At 39.5% G+C, this 27,935-nt stretch overlaps 2 protein-coding genes across 3 annotated transcripts in view; one reads left to right on the top strand and one right to left on the bottom strand.

Moving 5' to 3' along the window:
* Positions 1–27,935, top strand: part of syn3 (synapsin III) — a 102,010-nt gene that overhangs the window by 43,723 nt on the left and 30,352 nt on the right. The window lies entirely within an intron of this gene.
* LOC103152565 (metalloproteinase inhibitor 3) lies at positions 33–17,745 on the bottom strand. The gene is made up of 5 exons (XM_007573069.2): positions 17,402–17,745; positions 9,799–9,881; positions 7,023–7,134; positions 4,316–4,437; positions 33–2,113 (listed from the first exon to the last, which is right to left on the bottom strand). The coding sequence occupies exons 1-5, from the start codon at positions 17,529–17,531 to the stop codon at positions 1,916–1,918; spliced, it is 645 nt and encodes a 214-aa protein (XP_007573131.1). The 5' UTR covers positions 17,532–17,745; the 3' UTR covers positions 33–1,915.

The raw sequence follows: 27,935 nt of genomic DNA, 5'->3' as shown, positions 1-27,935 counted from the left end.
CTGAAACGCACAAGAGATCACAAAAAGCCTTGTTTGGTCCGTTTTTCATTGACTCTTTATTATAAAAATATAAAACACAGAAATTAAGTCAAACATTTATCTACCCTTACATGGTAACACCCCCACCCACCCCACACAATTCAGGAATCAGTGCTTACACACAGACTGTACACAGCTTTCTTGATTTCAGTTTTTCCTCTTTTTTTTCCATTTTAGTTTGAACTTGACCAATTGTTTCTGTGTTAAGCAGACTGTATATTTACACAAACAGAAACCACAGAAATAATGACACAGAAATGCCACAACTGGAGGAGGAACCCTATGGACACTAATGAAGACAATTCGGCCCACAAAAAAGACTTAAATTTGTGTTGCTTGAAGAAGTCGAGGCTTCTTATTTGCTAGCTATAATTAACAGTTGGTTAGCTTAGTTTAAGATTGTCAAGAAATTTGGGTAAAAGGTCTCGCAAGAATCTAAAGTTTTATTTAAATGTAATTGTTTAAAAAATGTTTTTTGCTTTATGTAAAAATTCGAGGCTAAATGTTGAAAAACAAATGGTTGCATTTTAGCTAACAGGTGTTAGCAAAGCTAACATTTAGCATCATATCCTACTGGCAGAACTTAGTAATAATGTTGGTTCTTAGGCCTTCAATAGAAACTTTGCTGATTTTTAAAAAAAGGGTTGTTAATCCATTTGAGGCAAATCAGCATCCGCTAATGGAATGGACTGAAAGGAAGCTAACAAGAAAAAAAAAAAAAAATCCAGACTGGAGCAGGTGAAGAAGAATGGTCTTAGTGACAATAAAATTACTATCTTTTTTATATATTTATATATAATGTTCATTTAAAATAGTTAAATACAAAAGATTGAATATACACTTAGAAAATATCTCATACTGTGAAACCTGTTTAAACTGAACTATCACCGGGTTGTTGAATAGTACCAGCCAAGGGAAATATGATCGAACAAAAAAAAAAGTACCTTAAAATTTCAATGCGTGTCGTTCACACCGACTGATTTGATGTGTTGTACTTTTTTTAATTCTGTCTTTGCATGTATACCAGGGTTACTGTGTAATCCAATAAACATAAATAAATGCATTATAGAGATTTCAGCATTTCTTTAGCTTATTTTTATATACAGCATAAAATAAAATATCACAACTCAAAAGAAAAAAGAATTCCTCCCTCTGTTGGCACTGAATCAGTGTTAACGTTTGATAATCTATGCACAACAAAGGAGGAAGAGTACGGGGCTGAGGTGCAACTGTAGGTGAGTTGCACTAGAAACATTCAGGGAAGCCGAGGTACAGCCGTGGTAAAGACGGATGCTGCAGTAAAACTCAACATGGCTGATCTGAATCTACATTTTCAGAATTTGAATCTAACAAGTATAATTCTCATCCCTCAATATTGGCACAAAATCATTATTGAGAAGTGTTTTGGCAGTGCTGCTAGCAGGTGTACTATTGTGAACAGATTTCACCTCAATCTTTAATTTGGTGTGTGTTACTTTAGGAAGATGGTCTGTGTTATTGGCAAGATATCAATCAAATCAGTAGATTAGCTGCTTAAAGTCGGTGCCACTTTTTCAATTTTACGATCCCAACTGAGGTTGATAATGGTCTTCCCGTATAAACGTCTGATAAACGTCTACCGTTTCTACCACGGATTAAAACACGATGGTAGCTGACTGAAGTAGGAAAACTTTACAAGTCTAAAGGGCAACCTTTACAACGACGCTTTGTTTTTTGTTTTTTTTTCTATCAGAAGTGCTACAGACAGGCACTGTATTATATCTGCTCTTTTCTGCCTTTTTAAAGAAGGCCGTCACGAGTCCAGTAAGAGGAATCTGAGATGGGGGACAGAAACGGGGCGGGAGAGCGTTGGTTTCTGGGCGTGGTGTGCCTGGAATCAGGGATCAGTGGCGTTGATGATGGTTTTATCGCGGGAGGTCATGCCTCGGTACCAGCTGCAGTAGCCCTCTTTCTGCTGGATGCAGGCGTAGTGTCGGGACTGGTAGCCGGGATAACCAAAGTGGGACAGCATGTCCGTCCACAGGCACTCGTTCTTCGAAGTCACGAAGCAGGGCAGGTAGTGGCAGGGCTTAATCTACCGACAGAGAAAAACACAACTAAATACGGAGGCCTGAAACAAACAAACTGTCAAGACCTATTCAAATAAAGCTCTTAAATAGAGAAAATTCATTCAAAAATTGCTTGGCATTTAAAACAATTAGGGTAAAAGAGAAACCACTAAAAATAGAACAATCTCTAAATCCATATGCTAAAGCTAGTTCTTTCAGGATGCTAGTGAATGTAGCATAGCAATGGAAGGCTTTCATTCTCATTTAAAACAGTAAATTTTAGTTTTTTTTTGTTTTTTTTCCTACTGTTCAGTCTATTTACAACTTCTGTTTTAAATATACAGACGGGGACAAGCTAGGCTCCTGCTGACAGGAATAAATAAAGGCTAACACACTTAGCATTAGAAAAATGGAGACCCCTCTCTTTCTTAATTTATTATTTATGACAGAGTTTCTAATTTAAACCCATTTCAATTTATCACACTAAGTCTTAAAATGTGAAAATGTTGCATATTAAACATGTTTGTGTCTCCACTGATCATAAAAGTTAAAACATCACAGAAGACTCCATGATTTTATGCCTTAGTAAAAATATTGACTCTCTGTAAATAATACCACAATTACTCAGAAGATGTTTTTATTACTACTATTTTGTTAATAGTCAAATCATAACTAGATTATGAACCATTGTCTTTTTAAAATACATAATCCATAATTGGGCCTAATTATTGAAACTAAAAAAGCCAATATAATATAAATACATAACATTAGATGGTATCTTTTTCTTTAAAGCTGTTTATAAGCTCTTAGATCTTCCATGTTGGCTTTTTTAAAACACCTTAATCCTGATAAAATACAAATTCATCTTGTAAGTTTGCAGTCCAATCTATGTTGGTCATGTTTGAACATATCAAAGACTTTAATCATCACTCTGTCTTTGTTTGTAATAAGTAATACTTTAACTGGCATTAAGGAGGTTGGAATCGTTGAATGCTTGGTGAGGAAAGCTTTACAAATGGATCCAAGTAGATTTTATGCATTTATATTTGCTATGAAGATGAAGAGACTGTAGAATGTGTCAATACAGTACACCATCAGAGAAAGTGAAAGACACTGGATTTCATGTAAGGAGTTAAAAGCAACTTCAGAATTGAATTCAGTAAAATATTCCGACATGTCCCATCTCATCTATCCAGCTGTGGTGATCAGGTGGTTCAGTAAAAGGAAACCGTTTAGAGAGCGGAGCTGCCAATTTCGCCCTGATGCTTGTGTGCTTTGTGCTGAGGAATGTGAAACGAAGCGTCTTCCTAATGCACTCAACTTTTGGGTAGTTTAAGGATTTAGTCGGGCTCCACTCTGCCTTGAAATTATTATGCCAGGTGCTTACACATAAAAGTGGGGGGGGGGGAAAGCCGCTCCCCGGATGAATGAATGGCGCCGACTGACGGGAAGGATTCACGCTGCCGCTCGTAGAGGTGATGAACAGAAAAAAGGCTAGATGTGGTGGGAGGAAAAGTGAATCACTTGCTGCAAAGAGCTGCACTCGTCTCAGAAATGAATGCACCGGCAAATTCAGTCGACACATTTTAGAGAGAGAACTTCCCATTTTTGTTATTCAGTATTAAACCGTCATCAGAATGCTTGGTACGAGCGCTACGACTCATTTCCTGCTCATTAAAGGCAGTAAGTCAGAGGTGGAGCTAACATGGAAACATGTTCTATCATTCTCGGTCGTCTTTGGTCTGGGTGACAGGGCGGCTGCCGCCCTGACCCGCATGGCCAACAAAAGGCTCCCTCTGCTAATCCACTTATTGCTGATAGTGGCTGAGTGTGTTAACAGATGTCCAGGACGGCGCCCAGCGGCAGGGTCAGCAGCTGCACGCTGCAGCCAGGAGAAGCTGGGAATGAAAACCGGAGCTGCTTCCAGGGCTGTTGATTAATTCCCAGCGATCGCAGTAAAACTGGCTCTTTTCTGCATTTCTGCCACTATTCAACATCCCTGAAATCTGCAAGTGGAAACTAGGCCGTAAAAATGTTCATAAAAATATCTTCATTTCTTGGCTTGTGGAGGTCAAACGGATGATTTAATGGATGGAAACTGTGAAAGTGGCTCCATGAATACTAAATCTCCCCTCTAGTAGTGGCTGACGGAGTTTCCAGCCTGGCCTTCCGTCCTCCCTCCTGCTTGCTCGTCTCATTCCCGTCAGCTCTACGTGGTTTTCACTCACCCTGCAGTTGCAGCCCAGCTGGTAGCGGTGGTTGAAGCCCTTCTTCTGCGCCAGCGACAGTCGTTCCCACCGCTCGTTGAAGTTGCAGAGCCCCGTGTAAACTTTGTCGTCGTACACCCGACCTGGGGAGCAAAAGGGTGAAGGAGGTGAGCAGAGCGTTCCTCCAGAGATACAACCTCAAACCGCAAAGGATTTTATCAAAGGGTTTTGTCTCTGGCAAACAAAAGTCGAGAAAATCGAGACATGTTTGGCATCAACTGCATGGGGAAATGCAGTTTAACGTGGTGTAAACAGAGACATCTTACAATGTCACTGCAGCAGGTGGGGATAAACAAAAAGGATTTAAAATGTTAACACAATGTTTTGTGTTAACAATGTTTTGTTAACACAAAACAATGACTTACAATCATCAATTGTAAATTGATGATTTACAATTTCTTTACCATTTTTGTCCATGTAACTGTGACTGCATGGACTTTTGAAGGTGACAAATTACATGAAGTTTTATTTGTAAATTTGTACCACCAACCTGCACATATTTTCAAATGCATTTCAATAATTAGAATTTAGCAATAAATTCAAATTATTACAACTAGAAAACAACATAAAGGGGTGCACCGATAAATCAGCCCAGATAACCTTAATTTTTGGGAGATCTGACTGGTCAGTCAGCACAAAGGTTTGAGAATCAGTCACCAGGTCAAGTCTCCACATGCTCTGTTAACAACAACCCCACTGTTGTCCACTTGGCAAAGTTATCAATATATTTGATAAAGTTTTCAGACAAACAAAGAAAATAGTCCAAATCGAAATCTGTAAGTTGAGCTTTTTAAGGATCGGTGATCGCTGCACTCCAAACGATAAACTATGCAATAAATATCCACCCTAATACAGGCTCTTATTGCTGCTGTTATAAAAGTATATGCCTCCACACTTGGATAGTCAACATAGATTTAACTTTCAGATGAGATGTTCTATGAGAAAACCATGAAGGCTAGACTAAAGTTTACCAGAGAAGACATCGAGAAAGATCAGAGCCTCTGGAATAACTTTCACTGGACAGATGAGTTGAAAATGGACTTATATCTGTTAGTCCAGAACAAGCAAATAGCGTGTCTACTTACACACCTTAACTTACTTTAGATAAGGTAAACTGTAAAGTGAGCTTTATAGTTCAGCTCATTTTTAATCTCCTGAATGTAAGTCAGGATTCTGCCAACATTTCTCTTCAGAATCCTGACTCGTTTACCAACAGAAAGACAATCCCATAATAAACCAACACCCCCATTTTGGAATATCTGGAGGTCATCAGATGTCTATGTTTAGCAGCGGACCACTTCCAGCGCTGTGAGCCCCCAGGAGCGACGATATTTGTCACCATTTGTCTCCTTCACAGTGCTGTCGGTAAGTGGCATTTCAACAGGTCACAAATTTGTCCCGTTTAGCCCGTCCTCTGAAGCTGCGGGACCGGACCGTGGAGTCGCAGTGAGTGCAACTCGCTCCTAAAACTCTAATCAGTACGGAGCCCCCTAAAGCCGGATCAAAGGAGGTTCCAATAGCTCATCCCACAGGCCTCCGTGTTCCAGCGGAGGCTATAGGCTCGACTTATTATAGCCGCCCCGAGGGCAGAGAGAGAGACATCCACTGATGTCACCCGTGACCGGACTGGGTAAACATAGCTGTAGTTGCCTGGCAACGCCAGCTCGTTGGCTTGCGCCGTGCGGTGGAGTTACAGTATTTACAGGTTGGGGACTCACTGACACCTATATAAGTTGAGTGCTGCAGGGTCCAAAGTAAACAGCATCCTTGTTGGAAATAGCAACTCATAAAGTTCTTGTGTTGGAAAATGCCAGCCGCTTCCTGCTGGCTGGTAATTATAAGCTGTGAAGGAGAAAAAACTGCTGAGACGCAAAGGGAAGTCTTAAATAAAAAAAACGCCTCTGTACAGTAGCAAAGGGTCTAATAATAGAGGGAAAAGTTTTTGTCAGAAGACAAATGAAGTCCTGGGGGACAGGACGAGTGGGGGCCAAACAGTCGTCATGCCGGTAGCTGGACTCTGGAAGGAAAGCAGCTTTTCCTGGCAACACGGAGCCGACCAGAATGTTCTCTACATCTCACCGCGCTGAGTGGATCTCATCTACTGGGGGGTGAACAGTGCAGAACTCTGTCATGTTTTTCTTACATTACAACCAAATTCTTTGGTGTATTTTACTGAATTGAATAAAAATATTATGCCTTCATTCTATGAAATACTGCTCAAAGACGAGCTGCGTTTTCATGACAATTGTGTTGAAAAAACATAATTTCGCAATTTGCAGTGTTTCTATTAACCAAGAAATGCAATTACAGTCATACAAAATAAATTTGTTTATGCGACAAGTCATTAAAAAAACATGAAACGCCATAATCCTGCTACCACTTCCTGCCTGTCATTTTCTTTATGGTTTGCGCCACTGATAACATCTGGTCATTGATCATGTGACTCGTGTAATGCAAAAAAGGTTTTCCATTGCAATTTTGCAAAATGACTGAATTTCAATCCCCCGACAAAAAGTCTAATTTAAAAATTTGTTTTTTTTCGAAATCGACACTTTTTCATTAAGCACATTTATTTTTAATATGTCAAATTGAGCAATTGTATGGTCGATGGAAATGCAGTTGTAGTCAAGCAGCATTCTTTTTTCAAAGTATGACTTAGACAGCTCACCTGTGATCAGGTACTGGTACTTGTTGATCTCAAACTTGACGCCGCACAAACTCTCGGAGGCGTCCGTGTAGATGTGCTGCACATGCTGAACTTTCTCGAATCCTTTGTACATCTGAAAAAGAAAAAAAAAAAGGGGAGATGGAATCAAGGCACTGGAAAAACAGTGCTAGAGTTCTCTCAGCGACACTCAAAAGTCCCCACATGAACAACAAGGAAAAGGAAAGAACACTCCTGCTTTATCAGATGACTATTTTAAGGGACTACCGCGAGGGAATGAAAATCTGAAGGCTCGGCTTTTGGTGAAATCCGAGATAACGTGACGAGTAACGTGGTGCAACTGTGATAGGTACACAGTCTGTTTTCAGAGGTCTGCTTTCAGAGGTCTGCTTCCTTCTCTGTTTTTTTAAGGGTGTAATGTATTTTTCTGAGAACAACAGGAAATCCCTGTTTAGACTCGGCGCTCCCAGAAAAACGGAACAAACTATTACCTCAGCCAGAAGCTGTGGAGCTTTATGGAGGCCAAAGGGATTCGTCTCATAGGATTTGTGGAAATCTGGAGGATGCTTTGCTTTTTATATAAGCTCAAACAGTCATAATACATAACAAAAAGGCCACTGTTGTACAGATGCTGGTGCGTGACTCTGACAAAATGTTTACTCTCGGTGCGAGGAGTTTGGTTGAGCTGTAATACCCATAAGCCTACTAATCCTTCGGCCTGGCTCCTGTCAAAGCAGCGGGCCGATGTCAGCATCTGTCAGAAATATGGAGCGTTATGTAAGGATCTGGAGAAAAGGAGGGACGGCCTTCCAGGACTGGAATTCCAGTCTGCGTTTAGTTATAGGCTGGAGAGACACTGGTGTAAGTTTCTTAAACCTATATTATAGTTTTAAGAAAGTATAGCTTTTAAATGGGTTTCTACATTAAAAGCCCAGCATTAAAGAGAAGGAGTTTAACAATAACAGTAAGACTAGATGTTATCAGTTTAGAGACCATTAATCATGTGGCTGTGAACATCAAATTAGCTCAAACTAGCAATGATTCAGTTACAGATTTCGATCATAAGTGTTCTGTATCTCAAAAGTGAAGGTTTTCATGTAATGACCTAAATTTATCAAAATGAGTCTTAAATGTACGACTTCTCTTCTAGCAACTCTTAATTTAGAAATTTGCTTCTGGTCTTAATTGGATCTATGGCTTTAAAATGAGGTTAAGAACTTCTCTATCATCGGCTGAGCATATCGGACAACGTTTGGCAAGAAGAATGTTGATTTCAGTAGGTTACCAAAAAGGGTCAATCTTGGGTGAAGATTAGGTTTATAATTCACCTAAACAAACAAAGGCTTGGTTCAAATAGGGGGCATTTTATGCAGTTCAGTAGATCTTGATGTTGAGTTATAATGGACTTAAAATTATTAAATTTAACATGCAGAAGCATACAGAAAAGTTATTTTATTTTTTCCCCAAAAATGTATTTTCTGTGAGCTAAGCACCAGTTGCCTTCATTTACAATTTTCAGAATCTATTTGATAACCTTTAGATGACCGTACTAGGTGGTAGAATAACTGGACAGCGAAATAATAATATAAAAACTTTCATAAGACAAAACCATAGTTTTTATCAACCTACCAGTTACATTCCTTTTTCTGACAGTTTGTCAGAGAGCTATACCCACTACATTAGGAAAAAACAGCAGTGGGTATTTTTTCTGGTTTCTGTAGAGAACTGGAATTGCATAAATTTGATTAGAAATGAAATATGTTATTACAATATGTGCTTTTACAATATGAATTCTAATTTCAAGTATTTTCAGGACAACATTGTTTGTTATAATTCCAATAACCAATGTAGCTTAATTTAGTTGATGGTAAGACAGTGGATTTTTTCACTTGTACATCATTATTCTGATGTTGGTATGTCCAGAATTAAAAATGTAAAGAAGTCTTTGGAATGCAGAACTTGCTGCTATTCGTTTTCGGTTATGCTGAGGTCACTGAGGTAAATGCTCAGACCCGACACAGACCAGAAAAGGTAGACACTGCTAACAAAGTTAGTTGTGCTAACCCCTAAAGTACTAATTACCGGCACTAGTTTTGCTCACTCTACCGCACTACACAAACACAGTATTTAGTGGACATAAATGCTAAAGTGCTAATCATAAACATTAGTTGCGGCAATGCTAAAGGAATATACCAAAATGGTATTTAGTAGACGCTAATGCTAATTATATCTGCCCTTGAAACACTTCAACATTTGAGCGTCAGTTTAATTTTGACATTATAATGTACATGTTGTATGATGATCTCAGATATTGTATTTATGTTTAAATCTTATTCTCTACTGTCCGTATTTAATTTGGACCCTGTACGTTTCTTCTTTGAAATAAAGTTATTGGCGGGGAAGAGAGGACATGAGAGGAAACGGAACCACTGGGTAAACAGTCTTCAATCACTTCAAAATAAGAGCATGAAGATAAACGTCTACTTGAAGGATTCATAACTGTCAACACACATGAATTTTATTCAACTGAAAGTTAAAGTAACTTGGTACCTTATAATTTATCTGCAAAAATTAGTTGAGGGTAAGCTAACTGCGCTAAACATTTTCAAAGTTAGCTAAAGCGCTAAAAATAAAGATTTTCATTACAAATGGTGCAAAAATGATTGCAATTGTATTATTTAATACCATGTAGTCTTAGCTGAAAGGTTCTCAAAGTTTCTGTTTAGCTTCATGCTTCGAAGACGAACATTAAGGACTGAAGGGAATCTAAGATCCTCACCTTCATCTGCTTGATGGTGTAGCGCATTGTTCCAAAAGGTCCATCTCTCAGCAGCTTCTTGCCGACCACCTTAGCTCTGATCACTGTAAAGAAAGAAACGGACATGTTTGTTAGAACTCAATAGTGTGTGTTCGCTTTTAACCCTGTATTAGTTTGCGCACAGGTGAGAGCGGCATTTCTAAACACCTCCTGAATAGTGCATTAGAACCAGGTTAGCTGCACCGGTAAGCTGTTTATCTGATTTCCTGCATTGTTGCATTGGTCGCCCCGGAAGGAACACCGCTTCGGAATTCTCATGGAAAACTTAAATGAGAATTGGAGAAGAAGACATATACCAAGAAAGAACATTTTGGGGGTGGGGGGGGAAGAGTACTATCAGTGTGGCGAACCCTCATGCACATAAATGAGCTGAAAACACCTGGAAGTGACCGATTGCTTTAACTGATTCTGACATAATGGATCTTACTGAGAAACGTCTGGAACAGGGAGTGTAGAAATGAGCGTTTATTTGAGCTGCTGGATGGGGCCTAATGCGGGTCCTGCATAAGCCATCAGCCCTCTGAAGTTCACCTGCTGCCCCAAACCCCAGCAGCCGCAGACACAACTAACACTGGTCTTGTTTATTATCTTCTCCCCATGGAATTTCCTTCCCACATTCTTCGGGGAGCTTGCATTCCACAGAAAGAGGAGAAAATAATCAGGATTCATTTTTATTGGCCGCAGAGAGGCAAACGAGGGATGTCACCTTCTGTTCTGCTTTCAATTTGTCAAGCTGGCAAATGAGAAGTGGGCACCTTGTACAGAAAGTAGTTATATCGTGGTCACCGCAAATTTATTCTGGATGTGAAGGCCCCAATTTGAAATGAGTTTGTTTTAACTTTTTTTGTTAGAGAGCATGAACCGATTGAAAATGAAGGAAAATCTTGAGTACCCTCCGTGGACGGATGGATGGATGGAGTGAAGTTGAGGGATGTAACTTTTATGGGAAATCGGGATAGGAAAATACTAAAATCTAGTTTGAATGTTTTTCAGCTATTTTCTGAACAGTTTCTGACCATTAATGAGTCTTTTTGAAGTTAATTATCATTTTAAAAGCAATAGATTTTAGAATGTACACCCATCTAAAGGCAACATTGTTCATGTCAGGATTAGTGCACAACAACTTCCTACCCGCCACATGCTTCCTGACCTTTCACTAGAACTTTCCTTGATCCATTAATCTATCAACTCTTTTAATTTCATCCAAAAGCACTCCATTACAAACTGACCTCTGCTAAATGTACCCAAACTCTGTTTGACAGATGTCTGCTGCGAACAATTACTAAGGAATTTGCAGACATAACGGGACCTTTTGCCTCAGTTAAATACACCTCCCATCATTACTTAAACCTTTCATTGCAGAACCATTTTTCCTACTCTGGTCTGACCTCAAAAACAAATGTTCTAGCTGGAAGAACCTCAGATAAATCAACCGACGCATGTCCATATAAGATCCTTCTTGTTGGCCGGCAGCGATGGTGCCATTTCCAATGGGAATCTGTGAAAGGATCCAGCTGTTCTGGACAGAAGAGCAGCACTACCAGCACTTGTCTGAGATTTAGAGGGGTTACATTTTCGGTTTGGTGGATGTACTCTGCAGTGACCTGCTTCTGCTGGGTACAGATGTCACAGTGAACCATTATGCTCCCAGGATAGTTGTGTCATCTTGCTCTGTGTTGCAAAGAGTATTCCCTAAATGTTGTATAATTAAACAATGCAATATTCTGGCTGAAGTCAATGCAGTGAAAAAAAAAGGGGTTCAAAAATGTTACATTTTTATCGTTCCTACAATAAGCTTTATTGAGAAACAATCGTTGAATGACCAGCAATTTTGTTTCTGTCTGAATGAAGCGTTAAAGTTATACAGGGCCGCCTTTCCATTGCATGTGGCAGTGCGCTGCTGGTCAGCTGCCTGAAATTACCCCGTTCTGGATTTTTGTTTTTGTTAAAGCACATCTGAAATATTAAAAAGAAAATGCTATATTGATACCTGACATGCTATAGGCTGCAAATAAGCCAATTCAAAAGCAGCATTCAGTGTCCTTGGTGCTGATTGGCTGTACCTTTAAGTGTAAATAAGGAAGACTGAAGATGTTAGCTTCTGTGGTATTGCCAAGATGGGTTCCATTGTGTATATTAATGCATACCAATGTATTTTTTGGCATTTGAACAATTAAAATAGGCAGTTATAGATTATTTCATAAGGAGTTTTGAGTATTAGCTGTTTTAGCTAGTTGAGGACCATCATGGCCCCTTGCCCCATTGAATACTGGGGGTCCACTGTACTTGTTAGTTGCTGTGAAATTCTCATAGTTTATGTGACATGGAGTAACATAACAATACAGATTATGAGCAAATTAAAGAGTCCTAAAAAATTACATTTGACAGTTCTTTAATTAGCATGAAGAAGCTAAAGCATTCCTCCGCTTTTTGCTTACAACATTTAGCAAAACCGGATGTAGTGATTAGTTTTTTCACAAATTTTATAGATAAAATAACTCAAAAATCAACACCAAAACTACATCTAGCTGCAGCTGAATGCAATAAATATATCTGGTAGCAAGCCAAAAAACTAGCCACATGATGGCCAAAGCCAACCCAGTTAATGGTGCTTCTGAATCCCTTTTGCTTAACATTTAAGCTTTTTTTTTCTTTTCAAAGACAGATTTTTATTAATTCTTTAAGCCTTTTATTGTGCTTAATGTTAGATTGGTAGGAATTGATTATTTAAGTCAGTATTTAAGTTATCAATTAGATGCTACATAAAAAAAAATCCCCTTCCCAGTTTAAAATTCTAGGTTACTGTGGTGATCCTCTTCTGCAGAGGAATCTTTATGCAGTCTCATGAGTGGGAGGCTTTTCATAGTGAGAAAGGTAACCAGGATGTGACGGAAATAAAGTGAATCCATTTTTCACTCAGCCTCCATTGCCTAGAGCATGGGATTATAAAAAAGATTGAATGTGAATGCTAAACATTCAATTCAGCCTACGTAGAATGCGACAAAATGCAGCCATAACAAGGATTGAGTTACTGTGTAACATAGGTGCATGCCTGTGTGGAAAAAGAGGAATAATAATAAGAAGAAAGTGACACAAGGAGAAGTTATTGAGTTCAGTCTGCAGGAAGTTATCCAAGTATGAGGAGGTAAGTGGGAGGAAGAGGATTTCTCACACTTTACCACACTCAAAAATAAACAGTGTCCTCTGGCTGTAGAACCTCGTGTCAGAAAGAAACCACAGGACAAAGAAAAAAATATAGAATACATTTATGCAGGATGTCTAAATATATGTCAAGTCTTTTCTAAAAACTATCACCATCTCATTTCCTCCTGCTTATGTTCTATGCATTCATAAAACCATAATTATTGCTTCTTCTGGCAGCTATTCTCTAGCCATTTCTCATATTTCTGTTTCCTAGTTATGGCTGGATAGGTTCTTTTCCTGACCAGAACGGATCCAGAGGTTTTACCTCACTTGGCCATCATGCATCATCGGTTCTTGGACCGCCATAAAAGAAAAAATCATACTGCAAGAATGGTATAGCGGAATTGAATTTTAGTTTTGAAGCTGTTCAAAAGTCACGGCCCACCTTGACACACTAGCTCATCCAATCCTCAATCCCCTAGTACCAAGCAGCAAACACTGCACTGTCAGACAGCAGGTCACACAACAACGGTTCAACACACACAAGTAATCTGAATACTCCTACATATCTCCCCAAATTAAACTCAACACTCAGTTTAGCTAGTATCTATACAGTAGGACAGTTATTATTACAGCTATATCAATGAATTTTGCTTTCTCATGAAAGTTTTCCAATAATCTACAGTTGCCATTCTTGTGGTCACTGCCCAAGAAATAACTTGTCAAACACCTGGTATTTTCTTTGCTTCTCAGGCACCCAGTTTGCATTTACATCTTACATTTCTTATCTTTTGCACTCACTCGCCATTTGCTGACTGGCTGACTACGTTTCAGATTCTCCTTTCAGGCTGGTCGGTTGTGCAGATGTGCAGTTGGTTCTTATCAGGATGCTCTAACTATAAGCTCTAATTCAGAAATGCTTTATTCATTTCAAAGGGATATTAAATGTTGTAACCCATCAGCCAAGTATGTTCAAAGAGTTGTGGATGGTGATGCTGTTGGAGGGAGGATCAACATTGCAACGAATCTGACAAAAGCCTCAGACTGTCATGACATGCTAATCGCATAAATGACGATATTCCACATTTTACGTCATGGGTAACACTATGAGTTGCTGGCAAGCTCTGTTAATCCACCTCATTTGCTTTTTCTGTGGTCCTGCTCTGCATGCATAAAGCCTTCTTTCAACTCCTCTGGAATTAGGAGTTGTAGTTCAGGTATTAATTGAGTTTTTGAGGTACTAGTCAGACGTTCCCAGTAACAAAAACAATACCTTGCTGCCATGGTTGCATATCATAGCTTTCTAAAAGTAAGACTCTGAAAGGAAGGATGCTGTTCATCCTTCCAGATGAACAGCATTCAAAAGCATAGGGAATATGGACAAAAGTCTACAAAAAGAACAAATGAGAACTAACGTAAGAGGAACTCCAACATGTTGTTGCAATGACAGTCGTAATTCTGTAATATCATACATCAGAGTAACTTCATTTTTTGAGATTTGCAAGTGGATATTTCTTAAACCTCCCAAACGTGATCAGCTCTTTGCTTTGTGTCATATTATAGTGCTGTGATGAGTGTCTGTTGGGTCATTGTCTTCAGCCCCCCATACTGGCCTCCACAAGTGCGTGGTCATTGCAGAAGGGAGGGGGCTGTGGGCTGGAGATTTGATACGCTCGGCTCAGGAGACAAACATCTCAGGCTTGTCCGGAATCCCGACTCTGACATCTCGTCGTATTTCAACTGACTTTTGGGAAAACTCTGGAAGCCGTCCGCCCTTACATAATGCCTCTCGCCACAGGAGTCTAGACTGCATGCGCTTTATCAAGCAATCACCTGTTCTGCTGCAGATAGGGAGCCGAGGACTGACTGCCAGAATAAATGCAAAGCAAAATACATTTTGACTCTAGATGTTTTCTCTACAAAACTGACTTCTTTACAACTACACCAGGCTGCAACCTTGTAGCACCTTTTACCTGCATTGACGTGTCAGTCTTCTCTGATCTGGCTTAGGGAAGGCCTTGTTGAGAAAATAATTGCCACACCTTTAGACAAGTGAATGACCTGCTTAAACAGAGCCAATTACCTGTCTGAATGGCTCCATTAAGCAACATCAAGAAATGACATTTTTTGTGGCCAAAGTCTCTTAAGACAGTTGGCTACCTAAATGTTCGTCAAAACATCTTCTGCTGCTTCAAGGATATTGTGTTTTTCTACATTTCAGTTGAAATATTTCACAGCGTAAAGAGAGAGGATTCAGCAACCCAGTTTCCAGGGCTTTATCCTCGCCGTTCTTTTTCAGCGGTGTGCTTGTGGGCGATTATGGGTTAGGGCCAAGAAAACAAGAGCAAGATGCTTTGAACTCCCCTTCAGGTCTGAAACTGGGAAGATCCAGGCTTGTTGCCTTTGATGTCGACAGAGTAAATTACAGCATTTCTCTCTCGTCACCTTAATGTTTGCACCACTTATGGTTGCCAGCCACTGTGTTTTAGAAGCAGAAGACATTCATGTATGAAAATAATGACTTGTGGATATAAAAATAGGACTGTTTGTCTCATAAAAACTTTATTATGGCATTCTTTATGTCCAAGCTTGACCCAGATCATCGAGTCGCAGCGGCTACATGCTTTGGAGTTTCTCAAGGAACTCGGAAGCACATCTCAAGCCAAGCCATAACCTTGGAAATGGGATTTGTGAACTGTCCCCATTGAAGTCAGTTCCAGATTCTACTCAGCTGAGTCTCAGCAGGGGCCAGCAGCATGAGCCATCCAAACTGCTAAAAAGGTGGTGGATTAGTGTTTGAGGAAGCTGCATTTTGACTTGGTCCAACTGGGTCACTGGCTGGATGTGTATCTACTCTCCTGGAGATTTGAAGTATCTTAAGTTAAGAAGTTAAGACTTTCTCTTTTTAAATGCGGAGTCCTTAAAGGGCTTTATGGGTAAACGTCTATTTGAAGACCTGTTAAAAGGTCGGGTACCGCCCATTTCAGGGCTAGACAAAACTGTCATCTACATCTAAACACCTCTACTGTGGTATACTGCTGTTGATCTGGCATTTGGAAAGAGTGTTTGTTCGCACATTAGAATAAAATTAAAAGGCTTTAAAAAGTACTACTAATGTACAAACTGATAGCTTAACATTATATTATACAGTGTAATAATCAAGTGTTAATCTTTAGTTTTAAATAAAAGCAAAACGATCATCTCAAAGTAAGCATACTGATAGAATCTCTGGTTTCATGCCTGAAAGGAATAAAACTTCAGGTGAAATGTGAGAGTGTGTCCTATCTGAATTACCTCAGTTCCCTCACACAGCCCCCACCTCCCCACCCACCTAAACACGGCCTCATTCCCCTCACGGTTCAATCGCCTAATCCTAGTGCTAAGCCAGATCCCGAGTTCATATTATTCTGGGCTGCCAGGGTAAGCATATCCAGGTAGTAAAACCAGCTGTGTGACCCCCGTTGTACCGCTGCTCGGCAATATCTGGCTGCCCATCACAGAAATACCACCATGTGCAGACAAATAAGGATCTTGTAAAAACATGAAAGCAGCCTATAGGTGCAATTTTAAAACTTAAACTCAGAGCGTATTGTTGCATAATCGGTACCCCTCCACCTTAAAGCAGTCTCCAAGTCTTCCTTTGTATACTCCCCCAAACTAACCTCTCTCTGCTAAAACAAACAGCAATCTTTTTACTGTCAGGCCCAATAATAGCAAGGATTTTATTACTCAAAAATATAAATGTTTGACATTAAACAAAAAAAGAAAAAAGTCTTATAAACATTTTTTGTCACAAACCCCTTGAAACCTGTGAAACAGATTAATCTAATTTAGCAGCCAATCAGAAGCTGAGTCAAATACCAACAATACAACACAGGAGACGCCCACTTATCTTTGACTGCAGAGGAGCAAATCATAAAAATAGGGATGCACAATATATTAGCACTAACATCGGTATCAGTCCAACAAATAAAAGAAGAATATTATATTATACATGTAATATCTGTAAATATCAGTTGTCTGCTATAATGGCAATATTAATATCAGATGGTCATGTCGCCACACATGTTCATATCGGAGCATCCCTAAAACCAACCCCCAAAAAACAAAACCTTTATTTTATGCCGCCCTGGGTAGAGAGCCATACCCATTTTTAAAAATCTGACTTGCCTATGAAGTTATCTGCGTCGTTTAATGCAATATAGCTCCCGTGAATTGTAAAATTACTACATACTATAGGGACAAATACACAGTAACAAGCTATACACTCTGATACTCGACCTGCAAGTTTTTTACTGTGTACCAAAGCTCACGTGCGTTCTGTCCTCCTCGCGCTGACATGCGTCACTTTGACCTGAGCGTTTCCTCGCGTTAATATGAAAGGAAAGCGAGCAACAAGGCCACGTAATTAATGACTCACCTATGTCGGAGTTACAGAAGGCATCTTGCGGGTGCGTGAGCGCGCACGAGCAGCCCTCGGTCAGCTGAGGAACCTGCAGGCTGCTGAAGACGAACAGCAGGCTGATGAGGTGCTGGTACACAGACTGCATGTCTCCAAAGTTCCGCTCCTCTCTGTGCTGCTGCTGGAAGAAATAAACTGTGTTGGAGTCCGAGTGGGTCCGCTGCGGCAGAAGAAGCGGAGGTGGCTCTCTGTTAGTGTGTAACCTCCAGGAGGGAGCTGCTGCTGCTGCTGCTGCTGCTGCTGCTGCTGTTGCTGCGCACCGCTTTAAGTGAGCGTTTCCTTCTGACGGTGGACAGGAGGACAGCCGCTCATATACGGCGTCCCAGACACGCCCCCCTCTCTCGGATCTGGAGCTCGCGGCCGCAGCGGCCAATCAGAGCCCGGTGATGCCATTCAGTTTTTAAAAATGACGTCGCTCTTCAAACTTTCCTACTTCCCCCCCGCAGTTTAACCAAATAAAAAAAAGTAACAGTAAAAACACTGAATGACTGGCGGAGAAAATTTTTTTTTACCATCACCTAAGAAGGGTAACAGAGTGTTGAATTAAAAAAATATATATATTGAAAGGCAAACTTGCCTTTCAATATTTAGTTGTTACTTTTAATCAGATATTTATGTCTGATTAAATCAGATAAAATATATTTATAACCATATTTTGAGATAATTAGACTTGGCAAAACACGGCTTGTAACCTGCATAAAACTATTAAAAACAAGCAAAAACACTGTACTTCCCTTATAATTTAATTTCCCCCTAAATATGTATATATTTAATTTAAATTAACTGGAAAATTCAAATATAGCTCATTGCATTAAAGTGGCTGCAGGTCACAGGAGATATTGAGTTTAAATCCAATATAAAGCAATTTAGTGAATTTAAAGTGAGTACAGTAAATCCAAAGAGATTACACTCTCATATTAAAATGCCTATTCTGGGTTTGTTGAAAGAAATTAGACATCAAATGATTTTCTACATTTTTTACCTTTAATCTGATATGCATCTTGAACAATTTAAGAAACAAAGGAAAATTGTAAAATAAATAAAATTTAAAAATCCATTATTTATACCCCATGTCCTTGCAGTGTTGCCTGGGGCTTTGTATGGAGGACCAAAACAAACATAATTAAAAATACAAGCAGAAATGTATAAGTGACTCGATAAATAGATCAATGCACTTAAAATGCACCAATTAATTAAAAAATTGAGAGCTTTACCTCATGTCTTTTAATTTGACACATTTTCATCTTTTCAGCAGTTGCATCAAATTATATTTTTAACTGCATGATTTAAAATTTACAGTTTTTAAAAAAATGTTTTTTTGTTTTTTCTTCTACTTAAAGGTGCATTTGTGTCTCTTCAATTCGTTTCTTTTTTCGCCACCACTCCTTTTATTTCCATTTGTTTTTACATTCTTCCGTCTCCTCTTTTTACTTTACCTATGCATTTCTGCATCATTATGCAAATGAGGACTGCAGTGTCTTAAGATTTCAACTTGTTATTATTCTTATTGGTTGGTTAGCATTACACCATATGTAGCTCCAGTCTGCTCTACCAGGCACAACAAAGATGGCGACCTTTGACCAGTTCATCAATGAAATGACGTTCAAAGACTTAATTAGAAAATAATTAAGTCTTCACATGGACGCTCCTGACTTCACATGGACGCTCAGTTAGTGTTTCAGTTAGCGGCTCTCATGGATACAGGTGTCCACTGTCTGGTTATTCGTAGTTTGGACAAAGCGGCCGCTGAAGTTGGTTTTCCTTTTTTGCCTTTGTTAATAGTTCAAACACCAAATATACTTTAATATTCATTAATATGTTCAGTGGAAGCTGTCTAAACACTCTGCTACAGAAGCCAACATTCATGGTCTGGTCTTGGCTGTTGGTGATGCAGCCAATCAGTGCTGGGGAAAATGAATGTCGCTCCTGGATTGGCTTCTTTGCAAACACAAGTGAGTCAAGTAGCATTGTGTCTAGGTTGCTTTAGCTTCCCAAACTGCATATTCTGTCAAATATTTTAGAAAAAAATATGTGGAAAGGCAATTTTTTGTGAATACTGAACCACAAATAGGCTGTCCACTCTCAATATATTAAATTCCATTTTTTGTTTGAACTAGACCGGATGTGTATCCTCCACCCTTCCCAAGTAGTAATAAACTACACAGTCCAAAACAGCTTTGAAATTTAACTCCTCTTCAAAATTGCTGAATCAATGCAAAGGCAGCCGAAGCCCAGTTAATCTGCTTTTAAATGAGCTTTTGTGTTATTTTTTTCTGTATTTAATGAGTCATTAAAGTTCTGAATCTTCAATAAAGGCACTGAATACTCAGTTGCTTTGACCAAGCCCGTTATTTTATTTTATTTTTTCTCTGATCAGACTTCATTCAAGTTCCTCTCAATACAAATGAGCCAATTAAGCTCCCCTCCCTCCCTGCGGTGGCGGCCTTGAGCGGAGCGGCGTTATCACTGCCGAAGCTTATCTGGAGCGGGACAGAGGGAGCCGAGTCAGGAGTCGAAGCTCCTCGCGGTTATGTAAGCAACCAGAAATAATCAGGTTGGGGAACTCTGACCCTTAATGTGCTTTCATTAACGCTTATCTGAGTTTAGGGAGGCTGCTTGGCCAGATGGACACTTCCTTTTGTAGATAGAAAGGATACGCTTCAGATCCAAGTTTCTGTTTTGAAATCTAGCTTAATTCCACAATAACCGTTAAAGGTGAACGTCTGTAAAAGATTACATGTTTACTAGTCACTGACTCGTATTTAAATATTAAAAAGACTGAGTTTCCTTTTGATTTTGTGTGTATGTTTCATTCTGGATTCAGACCAGCAGATAAAGAAGCAGGACCTTCACCATCTGTGGAAATTCCACATCTTCACCATCATAATCTTGGTTTATCAGAGTCGTGGCCTTTTCGATGGTCCAGAGCCGGTTTGACACTCATCACCGTTAATGGAACTCCTTACATTTTATTTCATCCTCCAGCCTTCGCTCTGAGACATTCCTGAGTTAAACATTGTGAAAATGAAACTAAAAAGAGCCATGTTTACAGGAAGTTAGGACTGATTCATTAAACGTAATATGACATCACTCCTGTATGAAGAGGTGAAGCTGTGTTCCTCACGTACATCTCTAATGTACCAGATTACTTCTGCTTTGAAAGGGAAAAAGCAGTTATTAACAGGCACTTAGAACATGCATTTTTATTGATTAAGCTATCTTGGTGAATAGTTTTGTTACAACAGCAGAGTTGTACATTGTCAATTAGGAGGAAACTTGTAAACTTTAGATATTTTTCTGTTGGACCGAATTGGGATCAAAGTAAGTTTTAAATGAAGATGATAATTTCCCCAATACGAAAATGTATCTTTGCTTTGCTGAAACAAAAGCAGTTACTATATGAATGTAAAGTGAAACTGATATTAACGGGGCAGTATTACGTAAAATCAACTTCTTTGAGCTTTATATCATGTTCTAATGTTATTTCCTCATAAAAACACACCCTAAGTTTTGCCTTGATTCTTTCATGCATGTTTGAGAAATCTTTTAATCTCCATAGCAACCATTCAGCTGTGCAAAAGGCCTGGGTGGACCTAGCTCCGCCTTCGACACGCAGCTCCTCCTCAAAGCTGCAGTTTCCGAGCTTCAGTCTCACAGAGCAGCCTTCTCCTGCAACTCCCCACTCGGCTCCTTCAGACTAGCCAGCAGCAATTAGTAAACACCTGGTGGAACAGTCCATCTGCTGAGATCATTATAGGAGCTACTTCTTTGTGCAATGCTGGTAAAAGCGTTGGTAAAGAGGAGCCATGTTTAATATATACAGTATTTCTACAACTACTGAAGGTAATATAGTTACTTAATTGTGCTATAAAATGGCACTATGTGGCTGGAAAACACATAATACTCCCCTTTTAATGGAATAAGCAATTGTTCTGACTACATCTGACTACATCACGGTGACAGACATCATCAGCTGTTGGTTAGCACTGCTAATCCAGTTCATTTGCTTTTGCTGCTCCTCACTAAATCTCTCTTTGGCCGTATGGTTAGAGTATCTTAATGTGATGAAATGTAAAAAAAACAAAAAAGAAAAAAAAATTCAGTGGGTGTGGATACTTTTGCAATGCTTTGAATAACCTTCTCTTTGATAAAAGTGCTGTAGATGAACTTGAACTTGCACCATCTCCCTTGGGCTATCTGCTGTGTTTATGTTCCTTCTAATCTGGACAGAAAAGCAACAAGTTAAGCTCGTCGTCTGGTTTGTGTCAACAGGAATTGTGAGAAGTCAAGAGAAGGGCTCTGTGATGGCTTAGGAGGGCAAACTGCCGGGAAATGGCTTTAGGATAAAAGACAAACTTCATTAAAACTGATTTGTTGGACTGGAGCAGGCAGCAACAAGTGATTTACAATCCTTTATTAAATTACACCTTGACCGTTCACTTGTATTTACCAACAAGCCTCCCAGAATTCAGGCTAAATATTTGACCCATTTTCTTTTTGAGTTTCCAATCATTTTACGCGGTCTCCAGCCACACGCTCAATTTTTAATAATGATCCACAACTTTGTAAAAGAGGTTGGATCTAGGTTTGGACTAGGCCGTGGGTCTGCAACCACATGTGGTTCTTTGGCCCCTGTATTGTGGCTCTTAAAAACCGACATGTTTGTGATCATAATACCAATAAGAAAAAGAGGTATTATGATCAAACATGTCTGGTTTTGGGTTTTTTTTAGCGACTGTAGGCAAATTTCATTTTGTAGCAGTGATGGCAAAAGTGGCTCTTTGAATTGAAAAGGCTGCTGACCCCTGGACTAGGCCATTCAGGAAGTTTAATATATTCCACGTCAAATGTTTAAGTGTATGTTTTTAAGATTCAACTATCAAGTTGTTGCTATTTGATGAATTTGAAGTTTTTGTAGGTACACAGCTTTTGGACATCACTGGCATCAGCCTCATGCTATCACCAACATGTCTTGCATCTGGTACAGAATCCTCCAAACATGCATCTTGAATTTGATGTTTGTCTCACCTGACCACAAAACCTTTGGCAAGTTTGTGTCAGGTGTTTGAAACTTGAACACGTTTGGTTGTTTGAATGGATGAAGCATGCTAACGCTAACCTCTGATGCCAACCCTGCTGAAAAGTTAAGGACAGAATCTGAAGCAGGAAACAAAGAAATTTAGATGAACTCTGCAAAGTCTGACAGAAACATTGTCACGTATTCGTCCCCAATTACACCAGAACCTTGTTGATGTTCATGCCGTTGCCGAATGCATGCAACCTGATTATTAGAACGCCACGTTCCACTTAAACTCAACAGTTGGAAATGGGTTAGCGATCTGGCTATGTGTGCCTCTCACAGCTTGCCACTGCCACTTGAAACTCACAACAGAAATAAAAAAAAAGACCCTGTGGAAATGATGTCGCCGAACTAGGCCAGCATACGGTAAGCATAATGCAGTCCAGTTTTATAGAGAGGAAAAGGCTTGAATTAAGAGTGGCCAGCTGTCATTGTGTCCCACAGGTCTTTAAGGCCTGGGTTGACTAAAAGAGAGCAGAGCGGTGACTCAGAGGAAATACCTTTCATTCCACTGACAAAGCGCCACAGGAAGAGTTGGATGTTGAAAAGATGGCACCGCCGGGAGCGACGGTCACCGGGGGGACGCCGCCCGGGCCGGACTAACTCATCTCCTGATAAACAACCCACATGTCCTTCCTGATAACTAGGACAGATGGGTTGACCCATGCTGCAGAGCTCAGTGGAGGTAGTGGAAGTCCTCCCACAAGGACAAACCGTGACCAGATATTTATAGGCATATGTATACGTAGCATAGCCCTTAGGAGAAACATAAAAAGATTCATTGACTCTATATTGGTCCCCATCCAGTAATAGTGGAGATTTTGGGCTGCTTAGTTCTGAAATGAACCGTTTTAAGGAGGTTCACTCTACGTTGTTGTTTTTCCCAATTTATCTTTGACTGAAAGAGTGAATGAGGAAAACCACAGAAATGTATACATACTATAAATTACAGCTGCTGCAGTTATGGTTTCATCTTCTGAACAGGACAGTGATGAACCTGGCAGTAATGATTGTGGTGATGATGATGATGATGATGATGTTGTAGGCTAACAGGCCTTTGAAACCAACCGTACTTCTGGTTTTACTCTCTCTTTTGAGTAAAGCTTCACATTAACTTCCTGCAGTTTCAACTGTAATCTGGTACAGGTTTTAATTATTCATAAATGGGGTTTTAGGTCACACTTTATTGTAAGTACTTCTGCAATAATTTGTTGGAATAATTTTAAAAAAAAGATCTTTTGCAATATGCAAAATATTTTCTACTATGAGGTTTGGACAGTCGATCTACTCAGAGAAATACAATGAAGTGACAGATAAAAAAATTATCCAAATATGATTAGGGATTGTCATATATTTTTTTAGGAATAATCATGGAACATCAGAAAACATCAGAAACGTAAGAAAACATCTGAAAATATCCTACAATATTAAGGAATTAGTTTACCTTGTATTTGAGCTATCCAAATGGCATTCTTAAGGCTTCCAGTGTCTAGACCAATCAAAACGCTGGAAAGAATATGTTGCGACAGTCAGCTATTGATGGGTTTTTATTTATTGATGTAAAAAATTATGAGTTCTTTGAAAAATCTGTTGACTTAGCAGGGAGTTTTAGGGATATTTGCAGGGATGCAGAGTCAAATGACACAGAAATGAAACAATCATAATATTACTTTATCTTATGCTAAGCTATGCAGACACTTTGTCTGCACTAATGAAGACTGACAAACTGTTGCTTGCTGAATTGTCCAGTTGACATCAGTCACACGTATTTTCTGATTACTTCAGCTCATAATTGTTTTAACTCTTGGTTCCCATGGTTCATGAACTGGAATCCTCAGCTGATCGTTGTGAATTTTACATCCATGGTATTAATTGGGCTGGCCAATTCAGCACGAGAAACTACAGAGATGCACAAGTAACAAGTTTTTGATTTGGAGGAAAATATTTACCATGTGTCTAACTGTTCATCTTTTGCTCAACCAAATTCATTATGCTAAAAAAACAATAGAACCCACAATAATAAGAAGATTGTCAGATTTTGGTCCCTGTTTCAAATGAGAAAAAATGGGCCAGTTCACCACTCCACTTCATCCTGATACCTAGAAAGACCTTACGATGTCAGAAAAGCGGCCAAGTGCTCTCCAAAATATCCGTATCTTTGTTGCAAAGCTTGTGGTCTGAATTGTTAGAAATGAACTCAAAGTTCATTATCTGAGAACTCTCAGCACACTTTTGATGGTGATTGTTGTTCTTGTCCACACCCGGCTCATTGAAAAGCACAAAAATGTCAAGGCCTGGTGGAGACCTTGTCCACAGTGCCTGAGCAGTCCAGCAGATGTTCACCGGTTTCCAATGCCGGCATGTCGTTCATCTGTCTCAAAGTTAAGACATCAGACAGGGAAACACAAGCCCGGTCCTAACCCACGATCCCTCTCACAGCCGGACTGCCCCTGCAATAAAATATGATGAACAGTCAGCAGTTTGCCACTCAGGCGGGCCAAGTGTAACCGCAGCGTTCGCTGTTCAGACGCAGGGTCCCCCGCCATACTCCACTGTCCATATTTGGTGTGTGTGTGGTCAGGAAACCCCACAAAATGACTACGTTATATTACAGCATGAGACAATGAGACACCAGGCCTGACCATAAACATGGACTCATGACAGCATGGAAATAGTTTTCTGGAATTCCTCAGCGGTGAGGGAATGCTTCCATGGGTACAATGCTGAGTACAGTAAAGCAGGAAAACAAAGCTGCAGGTTAGCGTAGCTTCTGCAAAGAAGCAGTGTTCAGAACTCATTGTTATCTACAAAACACATTTGCCCATTAAGTCAAAATAGTTATTGTTAAGGAGCTGGACTTGTTATAATGGTAAATCTATTATCTAAAACAATGTGTTTCCAGAAGTGTAAAATTACATTAGTTATGACACATTGATATTTAGCTGACTAACTTAGGACCAGCTGTGAAACAGCAGACACACAGTAATAGTCTCCAATGTGAATTTGAGATGATTCTAGTTTAATTTCTAGCATTGAGTCATGTATGAAGAAGAGGTGAAACAACTTCTTTTTCTGGTGGGAGATGAAAGTAGAACTGCTGCTTCTTCACATCAGAAGGAATCAGGCATGATTTGTGCTTATGATCAGGAGTATAGTCCCTATAAGGTGATTTGATTAATGACAGCTTCCAAGTTATCTTTCTATAAGTAGCTGGCTTTGGAATGGCACCGCTGAGTGCCCAATAGGATGCCCAAAGGGTGCCTCCTCGTGGGGGTGTCCTGGACACAGCCTAATGGAAGGGGACCCTGGAGAAAACCCGGAACTCACAGAAGGGACAATACTTCACCTCTGACCTGGGAACACCTGGAGAACTTTGCTGGGCAGAGAGATCTCTGGGGTTCCCTCCTAAACCTGACCCAATATCTGATACGCAGAAGAGGATGGATGGATGGATGGATGGATGGATGGATGGATGGATGGATGGATGGGATTCATCTTTGTGTAGTAAACATTCATGTTTGAAAAGTTAATTTTTAAAAAAGATTTTAAAAAAGACCAGCAGTTTGACAGGAAAGAGGATGAAAATATTCGGCAAATGGCCAAAGACCAGGAATCAAACCCAGGACAACAGCGTCCAGGACTGTAGCATCTGCACACGGTGCATCTGCAGTGACAGCCTGGTGTTTAAATGGAGCCCCAAATGCCATAAGTTTAAGGTTGATGTCCTAATGAAAGGTGAACAATTCTTTTTCAGCCACTTATTTTTGCACCAAAATATTGCCTATGCTGACTGACAGATTAGTCCCAGACAAGTGGTGAATCATTGAAGACGGGCTTCCAAAAGCAATTAAGGGCCTATTTTGAAAATGAGACATCGGCTGATAAGCCTGTTTAGCTTTTCTGCTTCTCTATAAAGTTTTGTCCCGTTACCTGCCCCAACTGGAAGCCATCTGGACGATGCAGTAAATTCATACAGGTGTCTTCCGCTCTGAAAACGGTAAAGAATCAGTGTTTCCCAGAAACCCAAGCATTGTCAGGAAGGTGTGCGTGGGAGAAAGATCATTTAAAGATGCTCAAGTGAGTCACAACCAGGTCAGAGGTTGGCAAGTGAACTGGGGTGGGATTGGGAGGGGGAAGTGACAAAGCTGACAGTTCAGTCTGTCAGAGAGGTGGGTTGATTTTAGAGCTGATATCACCCCCAACCCCCCCCGATTTAAATAAGCTTTGCTGTATGTTAAGTTTCAGTTTGACCCAATAGCTAGACTGCGTGTAACAGGAAACGACTCATTTCACTTTTGGAATAGGAATAGGAAAGCTATTATTTTGAAAGCAACATGTATTTGTAGTCTCTGTGGGTGGTGAAGAAGTCCAGAAGTAACTGCTGAAACAAATGAATCCTCTGGTTCCAGGGAAAAAGCTCTTAATTCAGGCTATAAATAGAATCCATGTTACATTCAAACTACATTTAATCAACAGAACGTTTGCTTATATAAAGGACTTAATCACTTTCTGCTGTCTCTGATTAAACCTGCTTGGAGCCAAGCAAATGTCCTTACTCACCTCATGACAGCAGCAACACACTCGTAAAGTATAAAAATAAAAGATGAGCTTTTAAATAGTGGGACCTAATTTCCAAGTTAATAAAGAAAAAAAAATGAAGAAAATATATTTATCTGTCTACTCATAAAATTGTGTGTATTTTTTATTTATTTTTTAAATCTTTAATCTATTTATCCTAATTCAGATGTTACATTTATGTGAATACCTGGACATCTGGAGAGCCTAACGTTTAGGTTCCAACCAGAGTGTGAGAAGTGCAGAATGCATGGAGGCAGCTCTATGTTCTTAGAAATATATTTAATCAGTGGAAATGATCAACTGTTTTCTGCTAAAATGCTCCACTGTGAAAACCAGATTGTAATGTTGCTGTTCCAATTGCAGCGCAGCTAACTGTTAGAGGAAATTAGAAAAGCAGCAGTTTAGAACTTCCATGAGGCATTGCTGCAAATCTCTTCTGTGGTAATCATTTTGAAGATGCATAAAGCTCATGAGACGATACATGGTGATTGATACATGAGATTGGGGCAAGGTTTCAGCAATATTTTGTAGAAAACTAGGACTTCACTTTCTTGTTTTTTAATTTTTTTATTTTTTTTAATTTTTTTTTATGGTTTAGTCAAACCTGAACTGGATTATAGTTTCTTTAGTCTATATACATGATTCTTAAACTTGTCTAATTCTAATCTGGTCCATATTTCAACAAAGCATTCAAAATACTCCCTTTTTGCTTTCACAAACTCTATAAAGGTCCATTAAACCCCAATTTAAAAAACAATTGTGTGTGTTCTACAATCTATGAATCAATGGGTTTTCTGCAAATAATTGGTAATTACATTCCACAGAAAAATCAGT

This window comes from Poecilia formosa, unplaced genomic scaffold, assembly GCF_000485575.1.
Source record: "Poecilia formosa unplaced genomic scaffold, Poecilia_formosa-5.1.2 Scaffold318, whole genome shotgun sequence".
Classification (NCBI taxonomy): Eukaryota; Metazoa; Chordata; class Actinopteri; order Cyprinodontiformes; family Poeciliidae; genus Poecilia; species Poecilia formosa.
Note: the sequence above shows the minus strand (reverse complement) of the source record. Positions and strands in the feature narration are given on the sequence as shown.